Here is a 19,880-nt window from a genome sequence, read left to right on the forward strand (position 1 = left end):
GTTGAAACCTAATCCCTAGTGTGATGGTATTAGGAGGTGGTGCCTCTGGGAGGTGATTAGGTCATGAGGGGGGAGCCTCTTGAACGGGATTAGTGTCTTTATTGGAGAGACCCCAGAGCGCTCCCTCCTCCCTTCTACCATGTGAAGACACAGCAAGAAGACAGCTGTTTATGAACCAGGAGGTTCTCACCAGACACTCAATCTGTCGGCACCCTGATCTTGGGACTTCCCAGTGCCAGAACTATGAGAAACAAATCTGTATTGTTTACACCAGTATTCTATTATACCGAAACTAAGACAGGCAACTAACAAAGATAGGCAAGTGTTCAATGAAAAAACTATTACTTTTCTTTCTTTTCAAGAAATTTGTTCCTCTCTGACTATATTATGCCTAGGAGTAGAAGACTCAGCAACACTATAGGAGAAATTTATTCATCTAAACTCCACCTACATACTTACAGAAATGTAAATCCAATTATAATAAAACTTCTTGAAAGAGTATCTTTGAGTTTAGATTGCTGGAAGTTGAGCAGATCTCTAGGCACCTGAGTTGTCTGGAAGAGTGTCCCTGGGCTTTGTTTCTCCGTGTGTAGTAGAGTCGGGGGGTGGAGGTGGTGGTGGTTGAGGGGGACTCAGCATGTAGATTTTCAGGAAAGGGACTGTTGACTTCAGAGGCACTCATCAAAACTGAGAAGTAGGCATATTTTTAACTGCTTATGCTTTACTGGTATTCAGTTTGTCTCCCTCTCTCTGAATTCCCATAGTGCCCAACTCTCTTCTAACAGGTGTCATCCTTGCATTATGGAATACCTGACCTACATCCTTACTTCCTCAACCAAGCTAGCTCCTGGGAGTTATTACCAGAATGTAAACAATCTATAATGCCTCTTTGTAATCATTACCCTCCCAGGTAACACATTGGAAGCAGTTCATTCGCCTTTAAAAGAAGACTCCAGTGGCGGAATGTCTCTCCATGACCTCAAGATCCAAGCTGCCATCGCTTCTTGCCTGGAAAATAACAACAGTAACCCTTTTTGGGGCCTTCTCCAGCCCCACTTCTACCCCTGTGGCCAAAACAATTTTTCTTAAACAGCAAGCTTGGCATTTCACTCTGTTAACATTCTGTGGTGGCTCTCAGTTACTTCAAATACTATCAAACTTTCTGTCCCAAACTTCCAACACCCCAGCTAGCTCCAGCTTTCTTCCTTCCAGCTACTTGGGTCTCTATCGTCACTGAAAGTGCTTTCAGGGGCGCCTAGGTGGTTGAGTTGGTTGGGTGGCCGACTCATGATTTCGGCTCAGGTCATGATCTCAGGGTCTTGGGATCGAGCCAGGGTCAGGCTCTGCACTCAGCGTGTAGTCTGCTTGAGGATTCTCTCTCTTCCTTCGCTTCTCCCCTGGCTCATGCATGCTTTCTCTTTAGAGTAAATAAATAAATCTTAAAAAGAAAAAAGAAAACAAAAAAAGGAAAGTGCTTTCAGCCCATGGGATGCTTGGGTGGCTCAATCTGTTAAGCATCAGACTCTTGATTTTCAATCAGTCATGATCTCAGGGTTCCTAGATCAAGACCCACGTCGGGCTCCATGCTCAATGCGGAGTCTGCTTGACACTCCCTCTCCCTCTGCCACTCCCCCTGCTCACACACTCTCTCCATTCGCTAAAATATATAAATACATAAATAAATAAAATCTTAAAAAAAAGAGTTTTCAGCCCTTGAATGTGTTCTGTTTTCTCTTATTTCTGGACTTTTGCTCATGGTGACCCATCTCATCCTTCCGCACTCTGTCTGGTTTATCCCTCCCCATCCTTTGGGCTTCAGACACCCCTTTTTTAGGAACCAATTCAGCGTTTGTCTCATGGCCCAACAATGAGTCTAAATAACCTCCATTCTTCCCCTGCTACAGCCTGAAGGCACTGAACTCCTTCTCTACAATTTCCATTGGACTGGAAGCTCCGTGAGAGCAAGGAGCCTCTCACTCTTTAGTTGCACGTCCAGTGCCTAGCATATAGTAGGTAATCAATAAATACCTGTTGAGTGAATAAACAGAGGCCCCCCAGTGGCAAGAAACACTCCCCAAGCAGAAAGAGAGACAATAAGAACTTTTAATGCATGGAAAGTCCTGCAGGGACTCTGGGCAGACCCACAGGTAGCAGGAAGAGGCAGGGGTCCTGCAAACTCAATAACGTCTGGAAAAAAAAAAAAAAAAGTCGTCAAGACCCAAGCTTCCTCACTGCACCAATCCTCGGGGCCTCCTTCCTGATGCTGAAGAGGTCAGATTGTCTCTCCAGAGGTCTCCTCCAGCGTCCGTTGCAGGAAGGAAGCTGAGTGTGGCAGGAGGAAGGAAGAAGAGCAAAGGCCGCTTGGTCTCCACCTGAAAGCTCGCCTCGGGACTGACCGCTATCCATAAGAAAAAGTTTAAAAAGGAGAGACTTGGATAGAGTCAAATAAGATCTTAGAAAAAATAAAAGATAGAGAAAAACGGATAATTCCAGTGGTTACAAAGTTCTCGTCGGCTATCCACAAGAGAAAGAGTTTGCTTTGGCCTTGCTGGCAAGCCTCATCTGCCAGGCCCATCCTCAGCTGTCCCCCAGCCCCCCCCAGGCCCCAGGATCCACGAGAGTACTGTTCCCCCTCCCATGGAGAGTCTCTGTGCTCACGGAGGGCAGCACCCTCCCTCACCGGCCCTTGGACTCCCCATACGTGTTTCGGGCCATGGACACCATCTTCTCCTCGCATGTGATTTTGGTGTCCTTGAGGATGCTGTACCACACCATACCCGCAGGCCGGACCTCCTCGCTGCGGCAGAAAAGGTAGGGCACGGTGTCCACGCGGCTCTGGATGTAAGCGCTTCGCAGGAGGCTGGAGCAGTGGCTGCTCACCCTCTCTAGTCGCCGCAGGATCAGGTGGGCCTTCCTGAAAGAGAGGACGAGACAGTGATGAAGAAGGAAGCCGAGATCAAGGTTTAAGACTTTGAGTGGTGAATAAAGGTCAACAGAGAAATGAGGACTTCCTGTCCCAACACTCTCCTATCCATTCCTGGCCCGAGTGTGGTATTTCAAACACTCAAAAATCACCTCCAAATTTGTCCTCTTCAATTGTGCAATGTGTAAAAACTGAAAGCAACATATAACCTTTGATTCAGAATTTTCATTTCTAAGATATGAGAGTCCCAGGAATTATAAGGTCACCAGCCTTGGGACTCTGACCAAGAAGAAATTATTATACTAATGATACACAGCAACAGCAATCACAACTAAAATTTACTGACACCTGCCACACTAGACGCAGAGTAAATGCTTTACCTACATTTTAAGATTTTATGTAATCTTCACAACAGCCCTGAACATATTGTTCTTTCCACTCACACCAAATGGATGTGGAGCCCACAGCTCAGAGAAATGACATTGCGTGACCAAGGTCAAACATCAAGTTGACCATTGGGGCTGGGCATTTGGATCTAGGCCTGAATACCCACAAAGTCCCTCTCTAACTTCTGCTTTTGTGTTTCTCTAGTTCTCTCATATTTTTTCTTTTCTCAGAGTCAGGAAATTTGGAAATCTTTCATCAAAGCCTTAATATCTAAGTCCCCAAATCAGATTTCTCTGTATCTCATTTTTCTCATCTTTAAAATAGTGATGATGGTCTTAGCATCATGAGTGGTGGTAAGATCTACCATGAGAAATGCCCAAAGCCTGGTGCAGAATAAGCTCCCAATAAATGATACCTATGATTATAAAGAATTGTTATGATGGTGTCTTGGGATCAAGCCCAAACTGAATACTAGTCTAAGCAAGAATCAGCCTGTCCTGTGGTGATCATCATTAGTAACTTATCTAGAGCCCTTGAACCAGTAACAGAGAGAGGATCCCTGAGGAACTCTGATGGCTGCATAGAAAATTAAAGCTAGCAAGATCTCTGAGACCCTTGGGTTTCTCGATGATGGCACTAAGGACATTCTCTGTTCTCTGTTGTGGGGGCTGTCTTGTAGGAAGTTTAGCAGCATCCCTGGGCCTCTGCCTATTAAATACCAATAGCACTCCTTTGCCCCAGTCATAGCAATGAAATTGTCTCCAGACATTGGGAATTGTCTTCTTGCGGGGCGGGGCGGCATCGCCCCAACTGGGACCCACTGACCTAGTCTGACCTACTCTTATTAAAGATGTGAAAACTGAGGCTCAGAGAGGGAAAGGGATATCCTTTTCCTGGGTCACACCGTACATTAGCATCACCGTCAAGGTGCCCGTCACCATGTGGAATCCAACTTTCTCTGCATTCCAGCATCTTCAAAATACCCAAGGGCTAAATGAGCAGCTCTCTCCTGCTGTCCTCTCCATGCCCCTCTGAGACCCCAGGAGGGAGGGTGTTTTACGACAACAGACCCCACAAATGGGAGACTGTGTTAGGCACCTGCATGGCGGCTGGAAAGGGGCTGGGCTTCTGTGTGTATGTTTTGTGGGCACGATTTATGAGGTACCTTTCAAAAAGTCCTCTTTGTATAGTTCACCACTTGGGTGGAATATTTCCTGAGGTGCCAAGAATTCATAGCTTCATAATCACACTCAGGTTGCCACTCTGCCCACAGTCCTCTCTCCCCACTGGCAGGCACCTCTCAACGAGGAGCTTCAGGAGTTCATTTCTTTCGCCTCCTGGTTTGAACCCTTGCTCTGTTCCTTAATAGCTCTGTGTCCTTGGGAAATTCACTTAACATCTCTAAACCCGTTTCTTCACTTGAAAAAGGGGGCTGTTGTGAAGTTACAGGAGATAAAGTCATTGACTGCTCATTTACTGAGCACTTATTTAATGGTGGGGCTCCCTCTTTGGTGTGAAAGACAGACAGATGGAAAATTACAACACAGGTAGCAAGGGCAATGATAAGAGGAGGCATGGGCTGGGGGATAGGGGGAAGGAAGTAGAGGAAGATGCCTAGGTAGGAATGAGAATATCCAAGAAGGCTTCCTAGTAGAAGGGCACCTTGTGTTGAGTCTCAAAAATGAGTAGGGGTTAAAGAAGACAAAGGCATAACAGGAAGCAGAGGTAAAGGCATAAAGATAAGGGATTACATAGAAGTTCTGAGGATTTATGGCGGGAATACCGTGTGTAAGTAGGGACACAGTGGGAAACTGGAGAAGTGGAGGGGCCAGGCCATTGGAGCTTAGGAACTGGGGTGTTGGTTGTACAGAATAATGGTACACCATCCAGGCTCTAGAGCCTGACTGCGCAGGTTCAAATCCTGGCTTAGCCACTTACCAGCTCTGTGATATTGAGGGAGTTATTTAACCAGGTGTGATCCAGTTTCCTTATCCATGAAATGGGAATAATACCTGTATCTACCACAAAGTCTTGTTTAAAAAACAAAACAAAAACAGCACTGATGAATCTGTAACAAGCCTTCAATAAATGTTATCTATGATTGTGGTCTGGAGGGTAAATAGGGGAGTAATCAAAGGGTTTCAAGCAGCAAAGTAACGGATTCAGAGCTGGACTATTTAAAAATGTTCCCGGCTACCTTGAGGAGAATCAAATTGGGGGGAAGGGCAAGACTGACAGCAAGAAACCAGGTAGGGCACACATCCAGATGTTAAGTTTCCTATCACTGTACTCAAGGGTGCTGTTCTGCTTTTTCTGTGTTTTTAAAAAAGCTACGTACTCCTTCTGCTTCCTCATTTATAAAAAGGGAGTAACATTCACCAACCTCATATAGTTATAGTGAGGATTACATTAAATTAATACATGCAAAACTCTTAGAAACGTGTTTGGCACATCTTAAGTCCCTGATACAGGTTAGAAAGTATCACTACCAACACTACCACCCCCCATCATCAGCCTTATTTTTGTCCTGGTGTAAGCCTAGAGCATCTTTGTAAGTCAATGGCAGGAGACAGACAGAAATACTAACAACCTCTAATTTGGGGTCAGAGTGCTGAGTTGGAGACATGCTGTGTGCTCTGAGAATATACAAAGTGGACACCTAATCATTAATTTGGGGGGCTCAGAAATCTTCCCAAGGGATGTAACATCTGCGCCAAGACTTCAATGACTAGACAGGTTTTTCAGGTAGATGGGGAGGCAGAGGAAAGAGCCCATCTAAAGTTAGATGAGAGAAAGCTGAACACCCAGTTCTTTGAAATGGTTAGCACAAAGAATGGGTGAGAGACTAGTCAGTTTGGCAGATATCAGACCATCAAGGCTCTTCAAAGTCATGGTGAAGTATTATATTTTAGGGGCAATGGAGAGTGACTGTCTGATGCAGACAGTCACAAAAACAAGCTACGAATATAAAATGAGGGAAAGGGAAATTCCTTCAAGATTTCCAAATGCTTTATCTCCAAAGGCCCAGCCATTTCCTCAAGGAGAATCTTGGAACTCAGCTGAACCAAGTCTCCTTTTGAGTGGATGGGGAACCTGAGGTTTGGAGTGAGAAAATAGTCTAAGGGAACACCGTAAGTTAGTAACAAGGGCAGAGCAAGAACCAGAGCTCCTGATTGTACAGAGCTGAATTGAAATACCTGGCCCTAGAATCACAGATTCAAATCCTAGCTCTGTAACTTAATAGCTATGTGGATCATCAGCAAGTTCTTCGATGCTGCTCTTAGTTACAGCATCAGTAAAATGGAAGTAATAGCAGTGTTTTGGGGAGAGAGAACTTGAGTAATTTGCTTACTCTCAGTAAATGTTAGCCAAGATTCAAAGTAGCATACTGCAGTAGAAAGGACACAGGCTTCAGAGCCCATCACGGAAGTCACTTCTCTGTAAGTCTATTTGCCCATTTGTAAAATGGGATTAGAGATGCTTATTTTGTAGGGCTGTTGTAAGGCTGAAATGAAATGATTGCCCTAGACATTGAGCACAGAAGTTTATACACAATAGTCACTAAACCAGTGTCAGTTCACTTAACTATCCCAGTTCATTTTCCAGCGCACACACTGCCTCAGACCTTGGCTTGCATTTAGCCAACAAAGACAGGAGAAGTCAGAAGGTGACGCCATGAAGAGAAGGGTTGGGGGTGCTTAAAGGCCAGAGAGGAGGAGGAGGGAGTGAGGGACCAAAGGCGAGAGTGCTGGGTAATAAATTTGTAGGCAATGGAGATGCATAAATCAAAGGCCAGGCATGGTCCAAGCTTTCCCTGGAGAGGGAATCGTAGGTCAGAGTGACCACTTTTCTCTAATACCGGAAATGAAATCTTCCTCATTGGAGACAGGACCCAGACCTGCTGGGATAGGAAGCCAGAGGTGAAGGAGCCACCGCACATTAATTTATGGTTGTATTAGCTGGCGAGACTGAGACAGGAATGGCTTGTGGAGGAGTCAGGGGCTGAGTTCTGATGCCACTTCTCCGGGAACTATAGAACCTTTGACCGACCATTCTATTCCCAGCATCATTACCCAATCAGCTGTTGACACAGTTAGTGGATAGAGACCTAATTTCTAAGGGGGCCTTGGAATGGAGGAGAAAAAAAGAGGCAGTAAGGAAACATTCCTATTGGCCTCTCTCCCTCCTCCTTATCTCCTTGAGCGAGCTTAAGTGTCTCTGTGTTAGCTGACCTCAAGTTTAATGAGAGTCGAGGGCATGACGTGGTTGCACAAAAATGGGACACAACCTCCAGAAGTAGATAGGGCAGATTAAGAGAAAGAATGACTTCACTCATGTTGCCCTGGTCAGGTCACATCTGGAGAACCCCAGGCACTTCTGGTAAGAGGGACATGTGCAAACCGTAGCCAGATCATGATGCTGAAGGTTGTCTCAAAAGCAAGTCTTAGGCAGTAACCTCTTTGACATCGGCCACAGCAACTTCTTTCAAGATACATCTCCAAAAGCTAGTGAAACAAAAGCAAAAATGAACTTTTGGGACTTCATCAAGATAAAAAGCTTCTGCACAGCAAAGGAAACAGTCAACAAAACAAAGAGGCAACCCACAGAATGGGAGAAGATATCTGCAAATGACACTACAGATAAAGGGCTGGTATCCAAAATCTATAAAGAACTTCTCAAACTCAACACCCAAAAAACAAATAATCAAGTCAAAAAGTGGGCAGAAGAGATAAAAAGACACTTCTCTGAAGAAGACATACAAATGGCTAACAGACACATGAAAAAATGTTCATCATTAGCCATCAGGGAAATCCAAAGCAAAACCACACTGAGATACCACCTTACACCAGTTAGAATGGCAAAAATGGACAGGGAAAGAAACAACAAATGTTGGAGAGGTTGTGGAGAAAGGGGAACCCTCTTACACTGTTGGTGGGAATGCAAGTTGGTACAGCCACTTTGGAAAACAGTGTGGAGGTTCCTCAAAAATTTAAAAATAGAGCTACCCTATGACCCAGCAATTGTACTCCTGAGTATTTACCCCAAAGACACAGATGTAGTGAAAAGAAGGGCCGTATGCACCCCAATGTTCATAGCAGCAATGTCCGCAATAGCCAAACTGTGGAAAGAGCCGAGATGCCCTTCAACAGATGAATGGATACAGAAGATGTGGTCCATATATACAATGGAATATTACTCAGCCATCAGAAAAGATGAATACCCAACTTTTACATCAACATGGATGGGACTGGAGGAGATTATGCTAAGTGAAATAAGTCAAACAGAGAAAATCAATTATCATATGGTTTCACTTATTTGTGGAACATAAGGAATAACATGGAGGACATTAGGAGAAGGAAGGGAAAAATGGGGGGTGGAATTGGAGGGAGAGATGAACCATGAGAGACTATGGACCTGAGAAACAAACAGGGTTTTAGAGGGGAGGGGGGAGGGGGGATTGATTAGCCCAGTGATGGGTATTAAGGAGGGCACGTACTGCATGGAGCACTGGGAGTTATATGAAAACAATGGATCGTGGATCACTACATCAAAAACTAATGATGTATTGTATGGTGACTAACATAACATAATAAAATTAAAAAAAAAAAAAAAAAAGCAAGTCTTAGGAGGAAGTGTGGAAAGCAGGAATGGAATGTATCCACTAAGGGGGATACTCAGGCAAATGGTTATGTTGTTCTAATAAATGAAGACTGGGGGTTGTGGGGGGGAGCTGAAACTAAATATACTCCTTGCCACAATTCCAGAGTTCCTACTTCAGTCCCAGTCTTTAGGTAGTAAAAGTGAGCCTCAGGCTGGTCATATGATTTGACCAGGGTTAACAGTGTGAGAATAGCATCTAGATCTCTGTTGCAAGGCACCCCAGTGTTATCGATGACATCACTCTAAAATTAACAGAAGGCAAATTTTGACTCAATATAAGAAAAAACTTAAAACTAGGCTCCTCTAAATATAGACTGGATCCTTCCATATCTCCAATGGGCTTCCTTCATTGGAGATGATCAAATCAAGTATGTTTTAGAAAGGATTCTTAGTCTGTTTGGGCTTCTGTAACAAAATACCACAGACTGGGTAGCTTATAAACAATATAGATTTAATTCTCACAGTTCTGAAGGCTGGGAAGTCCAGGATCACGGCACTGGAAGATGTGGTGCAGTGGCTGGTGAAAGCTAGCTTCCTGGTTCATATATGGTACTTTCTTGCTGTTCCTTCACATGGTGGAAGGGGCAAAGGATCTCTCTGGTTGCCTCTTTTCTATAAGAGTACTGATCCCATTCATAAGGGATCCAGTCTCATGACCTAGTCACCTCCCAAAGGCCCCATCTCTTAATACTACTACCTGGTACATTAGATTTTGGACCTATGAATTTTGGGGGATACAACATTCAGACCATAGCAGAGTTTAATGGTAGTAGAAATTGGAAAAGATTTTTGTTGTTTTTGTTTTTAATCTAAAAGACATTAGGGGCTTTGTTCACAGAGAAATACCATCGGATGGGCACCTGATGAGCACTTCACAACAGCACCTGATGTGACACAACTGCCAAGGCATGGAGTTCCTGATGTGAGAGGTTCTACCCATGCTTCAAAGTCATGCTGAAATGTCATCTTCAGGAAGTCTTCCAGATCTCCCCAGCTATCATTAGTCATCTTTTTCCTTTTGCTGCTGAAGTCTTTTATTTCTCTGTTGTGATACATATATTCTGCCTTAGTTGTGTACAAATCTTGAGATGTGATGTGTTATAATGGACAGGATATTGGTTTGAATTTTGCATTTTTGAGGTTATTTTGAATTCGGCCTCTGATAGTTACTAGCTGTGTAACCTTAAACAATGTACTCAATTGTAACTGATTCTCTGTTGCTTAATGTTCAAAATAGGTGGTTCAGGAGATGAAATGACATATAAATGACTGGGCCCATAATAGGTATCAACTAATATCTCCCACCTGCTTCTTGGACAGTGTAGAGTCTTCCTGTTGTCCAGCTCCTGGTTGTACAAGAAGAAGGAACTAATAAGGGTAAATTGACTTGAACTGAGGAAATTCTCAGTCCCTAGCTTTCCAAATCCAGTAATTCTCTAGCAGGAATTGATAAAGGGTATGAAATGGTGTAAGAGCATTGATGTGGACCTAGGGAAATAATCTAGCAAGTGGGCAAAATATTTATATAGATTTGTTTATAAGAGCAAAGCATTTGGAAGAAACCTAGTTGGTCTTTAATAGAAGACTCAATTAACATATGATCCATTCATATAATTGCATGGATAAAGGGCCCTCCCAGATAACATACCTACTTATGCATCCATGAGAAAAGACTTGTTAAGTGTAAACAGGCAGATAACAGAATATAGTGTATAGGAGGGGGAGATGAACCATGAGAGATGATGGACTCTGAAAAACAAACTGAGGGTTCTAGAGGGGAGGGGGGTGGGAGGATGGGTTAGCCTGGTGATGGGTATTAAAGAGGGCACGTTCTGCATGGAGCACTGGGTGCTATGCACAAACAATGAATCATGGAACACTACATCAAAAACTAATGATGTAATGTATGGTGATTAACATAACAATGAAAAATTTTTTAAAAAAGAATATAGTGTATATATTTATTGAACACAGCAGAGTTGACGGAAATAGGGCTGTGGCTATAGACGCAGGCATATCCTTAAGTCTCTATCAGAGTCCCTATTCATGTGCATATCCATGTCATACCTGCATCGATATCTGGAAAGCACACTAAAAATAATTTTATCTCTGCGTTGGGGTTATGGGATTGAGAGGTGCAAAATTTTCACTTTCCATTTTATATACATCCACATCATATAGATGTAATAGAATAAGTAAGAATTACTTTTAGAACAAAATACAATCAGGTAATTCTATTTTGAGAACGTGTATACACACACACACATATACATACATATATATATGTATATATAGATACATATATATATGTATCTATATATATATATATATACAACTATAGTTGGGGCTTCCCAGTAGTTCACTGGGGTTATTTTCAGAATAAATCCACATCAAATCTAGCCTTGGACTACTCCCACAAAACAGAAATCCAGCAGCTCAAATACTGCCATCTGGATATGTATCTTCAACACCAGGTTTGAAATGTGACTTGTAAGATAAACAGTGAAAATATTTACATTTTGTCTTCTCCTTATTCTCTCACAAGAAAACATAAGACCTTCCCAAGAGTTCATTCCTTACCTGATGGTAAGTATGACAGAGTCTCAACTAACCCAGCGATTTCATTGTGGAACTGATGTAGACGTCAGGATAGCAGCCAACCTTGTTATACTATCAGTGGGAACACTGATCCATGGGGCATTTGTTCAAAGTCATACTGTGTTTTGTTTGTATTTTTAAGTTATAAGTTATAGGAAATGCCACTGATTTAATAGTAGCCTTTTGAGAAAAGAAGAATGTTAACACTAATGTGCACATTCATTGTGCACTACCCATCCTGATTTCAGAAATGTCAAAATATGCATAAAAATTAAAAGTGCATCTGAGATCCATAGGAATATGGCCCTAGAAGCCTAAGTTTGCTTTTGTTCCCAATATCCTAGAAATTCCAAAAGACTTAATCCATGATAGTTAAGGAAAGAGCTAATATAATCTTGAACTGAAAGAATGTACAGGGACATCAAATTTGCTTACTTCCACTACGCATACAGTATAGGATATGGATACAGTTCATAGGATGTGCCAACTCTTCTCAGATAGGAAAGGCTTCTTGTCTTGCTATGTTGAGAAAAATTCCAGGCTAAACCAAGCCTGTGATGATCTGTCATCTATTAGCAATGTCTGCCATGGAAGCAAGAGAGGCTGAGATAGTAAATATACTAATACCAGTTCAGAGAGATGAATTCACTGAAACAAAACTCTTCAGTGCTTGCTCTCTTCTTGCTACTCTATCATTTCAGCCAAATGTAGCTGAGAGGATCGAGAAGCCCAAGAGTAGTCAAGGGTGTTCTGACTGAAGCAAATTCTGGTCCTTAGCCACCTATGAGCTCAGCTTCTCAGGTCTCCTAATAGTAACCGTATGGCTGGGACAGCTGGGTATCAGCAGGTCTTCTCTGAGCAGCTGTTTCTGGTACCTGTGGCTGCCACGGGGAACCAGGCTCTGGAGGACACTGGCCTGACAGACTCATTAGGCAGACGTAAACGATGTCCTTTTATAACTAAATTTTATGGGGGTATGTGACTACAGATACAGGGAGAAGTACAGAACATTTTGGGGTTTGCTGATTAGAGGCCAAGAGAATCCTAATAGAGTTCATCCCACGGTATGAGTCCTCCTGGGAAGAGCTCTTAACACCCTGGCCACCTTCGGTCCCTGAGAATCAGGACATGCTGGACTGGAGGGGAAAGGACAGTCAGGATGTGCCTGTTCTCTGGTCTTTATGACCTTCAGGGCTTTCTGGTTCCCTGACTCCCCAGCTGGAAGGGACTTTGGAGTCCAGCCCTCTAATGTTACAAATGGGGTCCAGAATGGCAATGGAATTTGTCCAAGGTCACACAGTAAGTGGATGGCAAACCTAGGACAGGAACCCAAGGTCCCTGGCTCCAGGGCAGTGTCTCACTCTCTCTCCTTTACACTTTGAAACCATGCATACTTGTGAACCTTACAGAGTCATGGCATATTTACCCAAACTGCTCTTGTTTAAAATCTTTACCTGGCTCTTGGGAGAAAGAACTAACTCCTCAACAGAACTCACAAGAGCCATCATGATCTGCCCTCTGCTGAACTCCCAGCCTTGTTTTTTTTGTTTTGTTTTCCCCTCTCACCTTGAACTCTCTGTCCCAATGAGATTTGTACTTCTTGACTCAAGTATATCCTCTTAACTACCCACCCCAACACTCATCTTTGCACAGGTTGTTCCTTCGGATGAGAATATCCTCCCCCATCTGCCCGGAGGACTCCCATTCATCCTTTGATGCTAGGCATAGATTTTGCTTTCTTCTCCATGGATCCTCCTTTGAGGTCCAGGTCTGGATAGCTGTGCCAACTATTCCAATCTCGAACCTTGTCACTCTAAATGTGCTATAGGGACCAGCAACATGGGCATCACCTGAGAGCTTATGAGAAATGCAGAATCTCAGGCCCATCCTAAGCCACTAAGTCAATTTGAATTTTAGCAAGGCTCTCAGGGGATTCTCATGCACATTCACACTGGAGAAGCACTACTGGAAAACAAACTTCCCACCCTCCTTTTTATAGCATGCTTCTTATAACATGTTTCACTGCAACTGCCTACACACTTTTCCTCACTAGGTGCTGCTCCTTGTAAAGGCAGGATCTGTCTTCTTCATTCATACATTACCAGCCCATAGCACAGAGCCTGGCATATAGTAAGCACATTAAAAGAATCAATGAATAAATAAATTAATGAAATGTGGTCTCCTTGGGTCTCTTAATATTTGCAAGGACAATACATTTTTTGATTGCTATTTTTGAGCTGGAAAGACCTTAGAGTTCAAGGAATTCAATTGTTTCCAACTGTGACCTACAGATCTTTAAGAGCTCAGAGAGAGAGAGAGAGAGAGAGAGAGAGAGAGAGAGAGAGACCTAAGAGTCCCTTGGGATTAGGGCAAAGAGGATTTGAAATGGAGACCCAGCAGGTGGGACTCCAGGCCACCCTCTCTAGCTTCTACCAGAAAAACTATGCAACCATCTGAGCCACAAATTCACTCATCCCATTATCCAGTTATTTAACAAGTAATTATTTAGCACCCACTTACAAGAGTGACTAGAACATAAAGAATCATTAAGTACAGAGAAATTGACATCATAGTGTAAAAGAGAGATAACACAACAGTAAACACAAAAGCAACATGAGATACTGAAACTAGTAGGAATGATGCAAAAAATTAAAACATGAAGGTGTGATTGAGAGAACAGGTAGAAATTTTAGAGGATTCTCTGAGAAAGTAGCATTCTAGTTAAGACCTAGGGTTCTACGTAAGATCTATTCAGAAAAAAAAAAAATTCCACTGCTAAAAAGAAAGAGTACCACTGCCCTAGTTCATCCTGATCATTTTATAGATATAGAGGAGACTGAGGGCCAGAGAGAGCCAGACCCCAAGGTTGCACAGTGAGTTCATTAGTAGTGTTAGGATAGACTAGGATGCAGCTATCTTGATTCCTGCTGACATCCCAGTGTGGGATGGAATCTCATATCCCCTCCAGAGACTAGAAAGACTGAGGAGGGAGGAAACTGGGTGACACCAATCGGGGCTGGCAGACAGTGACTGGTGATGGGTTGGCCAGAGGTTAGTGGGTTATCACAGTCCATTACCAAGTGGGTTGTCCTGCCTCTGTGGGAGGCCAGGCAGCCTTTCCAGAAGATTTATGTCCTGGAAGGTCATAAAGGAACCCAGAAGGCTATAAAGACAAAGTCAGGAGTGGAGTTCTGGTTTAGCTTCCACCCAAACTCTCTGAGCCCTGTGGGAAAGCCCAATAAAGTGGGATGCCTTTCCCTATCCATGGGCAAGATGGCAGCCCAGATGACTCACACAGTGGCTTTCATCTGGGGCTCTGTGCTTCTGCCTGTCTGCCCTCTTTTAGCTTTTATCTCAAGAAGCTTCCTTTCATGTGAAAGAGGAAAAGTTACAGTCCAGGACCCAATGGGCAGATAAGGTCTGTTGCAGGGAGAGATCTTTTTTATCCCTGACCAAGCTCTCGTCTGTTCCCTTGAGGGCCTCAAATCCTTGCAGGGATATTCCAAGTGTTCTAAGGGCTCAGGGTGAGTCCTCAAGGCAGAACCAGCCTCCTTATCAAACTGTGCAACTATGGGCAGCTCATTTAACCTCATGGGGCCTCCAATTCCTTATCATCCACAAAATGAGAATACCCTACTTTGCCCAGTTTACAGGGAAATTTTAAAGCTTTTTAAAGCACAGAGTGCTTTAAAAAGTACTTCAGGAAGTACTTCAGGAAGTCAGGTGATTCTCTCCAGTGCTATCAGTGCCATCCTACTGCAGAACACCATCTCCCCTGGGTTATTAAAAGATCGGCCCCAAGGGCCTCACCACCTCCCTCCTGTCTTGACTCCTCTCCACCGACCGTCTAAACTTCCAACTGCGGTCAGAGGGATCTTTCTCCCCCTTAAGATCTGCCAATATCACCCCCTTGTGAAAAACACTTGAAAAGCTTCCCCTTACTCTAGGGAGATAATCCAAACTCTTTAACCCTACTTACAGGGCATTCAGGACTGGCCCCTGCTGACCTTTCCCTTATCCCTTACCACTCCTGCTGTCACACACTTTGCTCCAACTACAGGGAAATTCTTCAATTCCTCTACCCAGTGTTTACCAGTGTAGAAGGAGTTCCCCAGGGGCAGGAGAAAGGATTTTAGGTGGTGCTCCAGATGATCACAGACCCAGCGTTAAACAACAATGAACCACACTGGGAAAGGCAGTCAGATTCTCTTTTTCATTCTCTTCCCCTCCTCCGGATTTCTTTAAAAAAGAAAAGTCTCAGTTTGAGACTGTGTCTTCAGTACTTCTCTAACACTTGCTAATCTCCTTTTTATTTTTTTTAAAGATTTTATTTATTTATTTGACAGAGAGAGAGAGGGAGAGAGCGCAAGCAGGGGAAGCGGCAGGCAGAGGGAGAGGGAGAAGCAGGCTCCCCGCTGAGCAGCCTCAGGCTCTACTAGGATTGAAGAGCATTGTTTTCTGGTTTTGTCTGTTTGTTTCCCTTCCATTGTATCAAATGTTTACAATTAATTTTCCATTAAAGGTAGATGGTGCTAATTTTCCCTTTATAAAAAAACAACAGTGTTTTCAAATAGATTTTCAATGAGAAGTGAATCTAAGAAATACCAAAAATAAAAAGTGCTTAGGGTATGGTGATATGTCAAAAATCATAAAAGCGGCAGACAAATGATGAAAATTTGAAGGAAACCCTGCCCTAATGTAACATTATCTCCTCTGTGGATTCCCCCAGCTCAACACTCTGCCCCAAACACTCCAATCCTCCTGTCCTTCCTCTTGTCTGACCCCTATTCACTCTGTGGGCCTCAGTCTCAGCCCTGGCGAAGGCTTCCCTGGGTTACCTAGACCAGATGTCTATGGCTTGCCTCCCCAGAGGGCCCTAGTCTGTTGTCATTATACTTATTATTCCTATTCCTTGCAGTGCTTGTTTAATTACCTCCAACAGTGGGCTTCTCCCTTTTTGTCACTGCATGGTCAACAACCAACTGGTAAGAGGCACTACTAAGTAAGTGATGAATGAATGAATGAATGAATGTGGTTAGGTGTAAGGCATGAAACACAGCCACATTTCATATACTACTTTATGAAGCTTCAGAAGACAGTGACGGTGTCTTAGTTATGTTTGAATCCTCCCTGGTGCCTAGTACAATGCTTGGTACAGTCACAGCTGGTGATAAAAATCATGTCTTAATGCACATTAGATTTAGGAATGTATTTAGTCACGGTCACTAATGGACTTCATTCTAGAAAACCTCAGAGTTCTTTCTTTCTTTTTTTTTTTCAGAAAGGGAGAGAGAGAGAGTGTGTCGGGGGGTGGGGCAGAGGGAGAGGGAGAAAAAGAATCTCAAGTTGGCTCCATGCCCAGTGCAGAGCCTGATGCAGGGCTTGATCTCATGATCCTGAGGTCATGACCTGAGCTGAAATTAAGAGTCAGACCCTTAACAGACTGAGCCACCCAGGTGCCCCTAGAAAACCTCAGATTTCTTATGGAAGAGTGGGAAGAGCCCTGGTTTGGGGCCATGACCCTACCACTATACCTTTCCATGATCCTGGTTAGGACACATCTCCTCCAGGAGTCCAAGGTTCTTGTCTCTAACACCGAAGATGGAAGGTAGGTGAGGGGAGTGATTGAGGGAAAGAGCGCTGATGTCTCTCTCTTTTCTGACATTCCAGGAGTCCAAGAAGCTAAAATTCCGAGATTCTATCATTCTCCCTGCCCATTTCCCATCTCTAACCCTAACATGACTAAGGTGGATGACACCCTTATTTATCTGAGAAAGCCCATTCTCAGCCTATGGAAGAAAGGGTCCAGTAAAATCAGATAGAAGCAAGACCACTCCACTCATACTCACACACCCCTTCATACCTGGGCCCCAGCTCATCCTCACTTCTCCAGACAAAGTCGCCAAACTTCTCGTAGTGAGAGTTGTAGTGATGCTGGACTCGGAACAGCATTGAGGCTGAGACTTCCATCAGCGTGTTGTAGGCAGTCTGCTGCTCCTTGCCACTTGTGTACCCATTGTACAGATTGTAGATCTTGTCTGCTATCTCTGAAGGGGGAGAAGTGCAGGCACAGATCACTGGACAGCAGGAAAAAGTGAGGATGGAAACATGCCTTGCAGCAAGAAAGGCACATTCATGCTGGAATTCACATGCGCAGTATCCGAGGGCAGACAGACCTTAATTCCCTCCTGAACATCATTGACTAGTTGGGTTCAGTTTTCCTATCTATCAGCTGAAAATAATGAGGTCTATTTTGGAGATGTGCTGGGAGGACAAAACTAAACAGTGAATGTAAAGTACTCAACACAGGGCCTGGCACAAAGTTAGTGCTCATAATTTGCAAGCTTCATTATTAACATACATTTGGTACCCATGATTTAACATAAAATTCCAAACAAGTGTAGAGGCTTAAATCAACCGTCTTGGGCTCATCTCAACAGTCTACTTCTGTCTCCCCTCTGTAATATTTCCAACACAGTTCTGTGATCAGGTCTAATAGGTCTCCATTCAAAAGTCTTTCAAAGAAAAACCAAGGTAATTCATGGCAATTTCTACTCCTTCAGTCATTCCTAGTAATTAATAGATGTAACTTAGAGTCATCATGGGTTGCTCCCTTGAATGGAAGGCCCATTCTTTCACCTGTGAAGACTCTAATCAAAATTTATGTACATCCCCAAGTCATTGCTAACAGCGATTGCCTCTAGAAGAATCTGGGAGACTCGAGTTTAGGATGGGAAGAGCATTTACTTTGCAGAATTTCCACTCTGGTTTTTATTTTTCTGTCTTTTTTTTTTTTAACTACATGCATGTGTTATTTTAAAATAATAATAATGATGATGATTATGATGATAATAAATGACCAGGAAACCATCTCACATCCCCTCACCTCTGAGACGTGATAGCTCCTCAATAGGAGGACTATCTCCTCTTGTCTGATAGCACGCAAAGCATGTATTATTGAGCTTATTATTGAGCCATTTGTAGAAATTCACTAGAACGTGAATTCCTGAAAGGTGAAGAACATGTCTCTTCTGCATTGCTTGTACACCAGTGCTCTTAGAAAATATTTGCTCAACTTGAAGTGCACCATCAGGACTCACAATCTATCACCGCATTTTTGCCCGTCCTGATGTAGAAACTATATCTACAGGTTGGCTAAGAACTAAGTACATGGTGGATCTGATTGGTTGGTTCTATTTTTTTTTTTTTTTTTCAGGTACTTTGCCTGATGTTTATAACTTCATGGGCCAGGAGCAGCAGAAAGGTTTAATCCTGCATGCTACCTCTCACCAATAGTCACTGACTGTAGCTCTATGCTGAGGATTCTGAGGCCACCCCTGGGCTAGATGGAGATGCGTGCTATGATGAGCTAATGCTATCTACCATGGGCTTAGTGGTGGAGTGGTCTTCTACTGTCACTAATATGCCAGTTCTAGCATAGACTGAAGTGGAAAAAAGTGATTGGTCTCTAAAAAGCTTAGGCTAAGGGGCACGATATAGTCATGGGACTCTAACTCTCTACCATTCCTTGCCTCTACCTCAGAACATAGACAAACGCTATGAAAGAGGAGCAAGTCTTTCAACTGGCTAAGATATTGCTGGCCCATCTCAATTTCCTTCATGGCTTTGATTAATTTAGCTCCATGTTCCTCCTGTCCCCTTAGTCCCTTCATTTTCTTCTCTCGGTGCCAAGAGGTATATGAGGCAGGAAAGGGGTAGTGGTTAGTGACTGGGTGTAGAACTTAGAGGAAATACGGGAGTGACCTGGGAAGGGAAGAAATGGGTCACCTACCTTCTGCCTTGTTGTCATCCACCAGCGGACAGGCCGTTCTCAGGGTCACTGTGCTGAGCTCTGAGTGCCTCCCTCGTGTATCCACAGCATACAAAGTGAACCTGCAGCATAACAAGAAAACAGGGCACGGGGTTGTGACTTCAGAGAAGGCCCGGGAAGTTGTAAGGTGGAACACAAAATCATAGTAAAGGAGCAGTGGTGGCCAAAACAATTCAGGAATGCTTAGGCTGCGAGAGAAAAGATTTGGAAAAAAAAAACAGCAACAATAAAGCATTATTGGGCACCAATTGGCTGCCGGGCACTTTGCATTTACTCTCACTCTCTCTCTCTCTCTCTTTTTTTTCCCCCAAAGATAAAAATGTAGTGATCCAAAGGGGCATGTGCACCCCAATGTTTACTGCATTTACTCTTATTTTACAAGTAGGCAAGCCTGGAAGGCAGGGATTATGATCATCTGCACTTCTCCAATAAGGAAACTGAAACTTTGATTTTGTATGTTTCCATGGTCTCACAATTACT

At 43.5% G+C, this 19,880-nt stretch overlaps 1 protein-coding gene across 6 annotated transcripts in view; it reads right to left on the reverse strand.

Annotated features, from left to right (window-relative positions):
• Positions 1-1,721: 1,721 nt before the first annotated feature.
• The window catches only part of ASTN2 (astrotactin 2), an 877,839-nt gene continuing 859,680 nt past the window's right edge, over positions 1,722-19,880 (reverse strand). For all 6 annotated transcript variants that reach the window (XM_032419129.1, XM_032419128.1, XM_032419127.1 and 3 more), the window contains 3 exons: positions 19,362-19,462; positions 17,433-17,616; positions 1,722-2,914 (listed from right to left, as the gene is read on the reverse strand). In XM_032419129.1, coding sequence (XP_032275020.1) covers positions 2,677-2,914; positions 17,433-17,616; positions 19,362-19,462 — 523 coding nt within the window. In that variant the 3' untranslated portion in view covers positions 1,722-2,676. The remainder of the gene's footprint in view (positions 2,915-17,432; positions 17,617-19,361; positions 19,463-19,880) is intronic.

The sequence above is a fragment of the Phoca vitulina genome, unplaced genomic scaffold (assembly GCF_004348235.1).
Source record: "Phoca vitulina isolate PV1807 unplaced genomic scaffold, GSC_HSeal_1.0 scaffold21, whole genome shotgun sequence".
Taxonomy (NCBI): domain Eukaryota; kingdom Metazoa; phylum Chordata; class Mammalia; order Carnivora; family Phocidae; genus Phoca; species Phoca vitulina.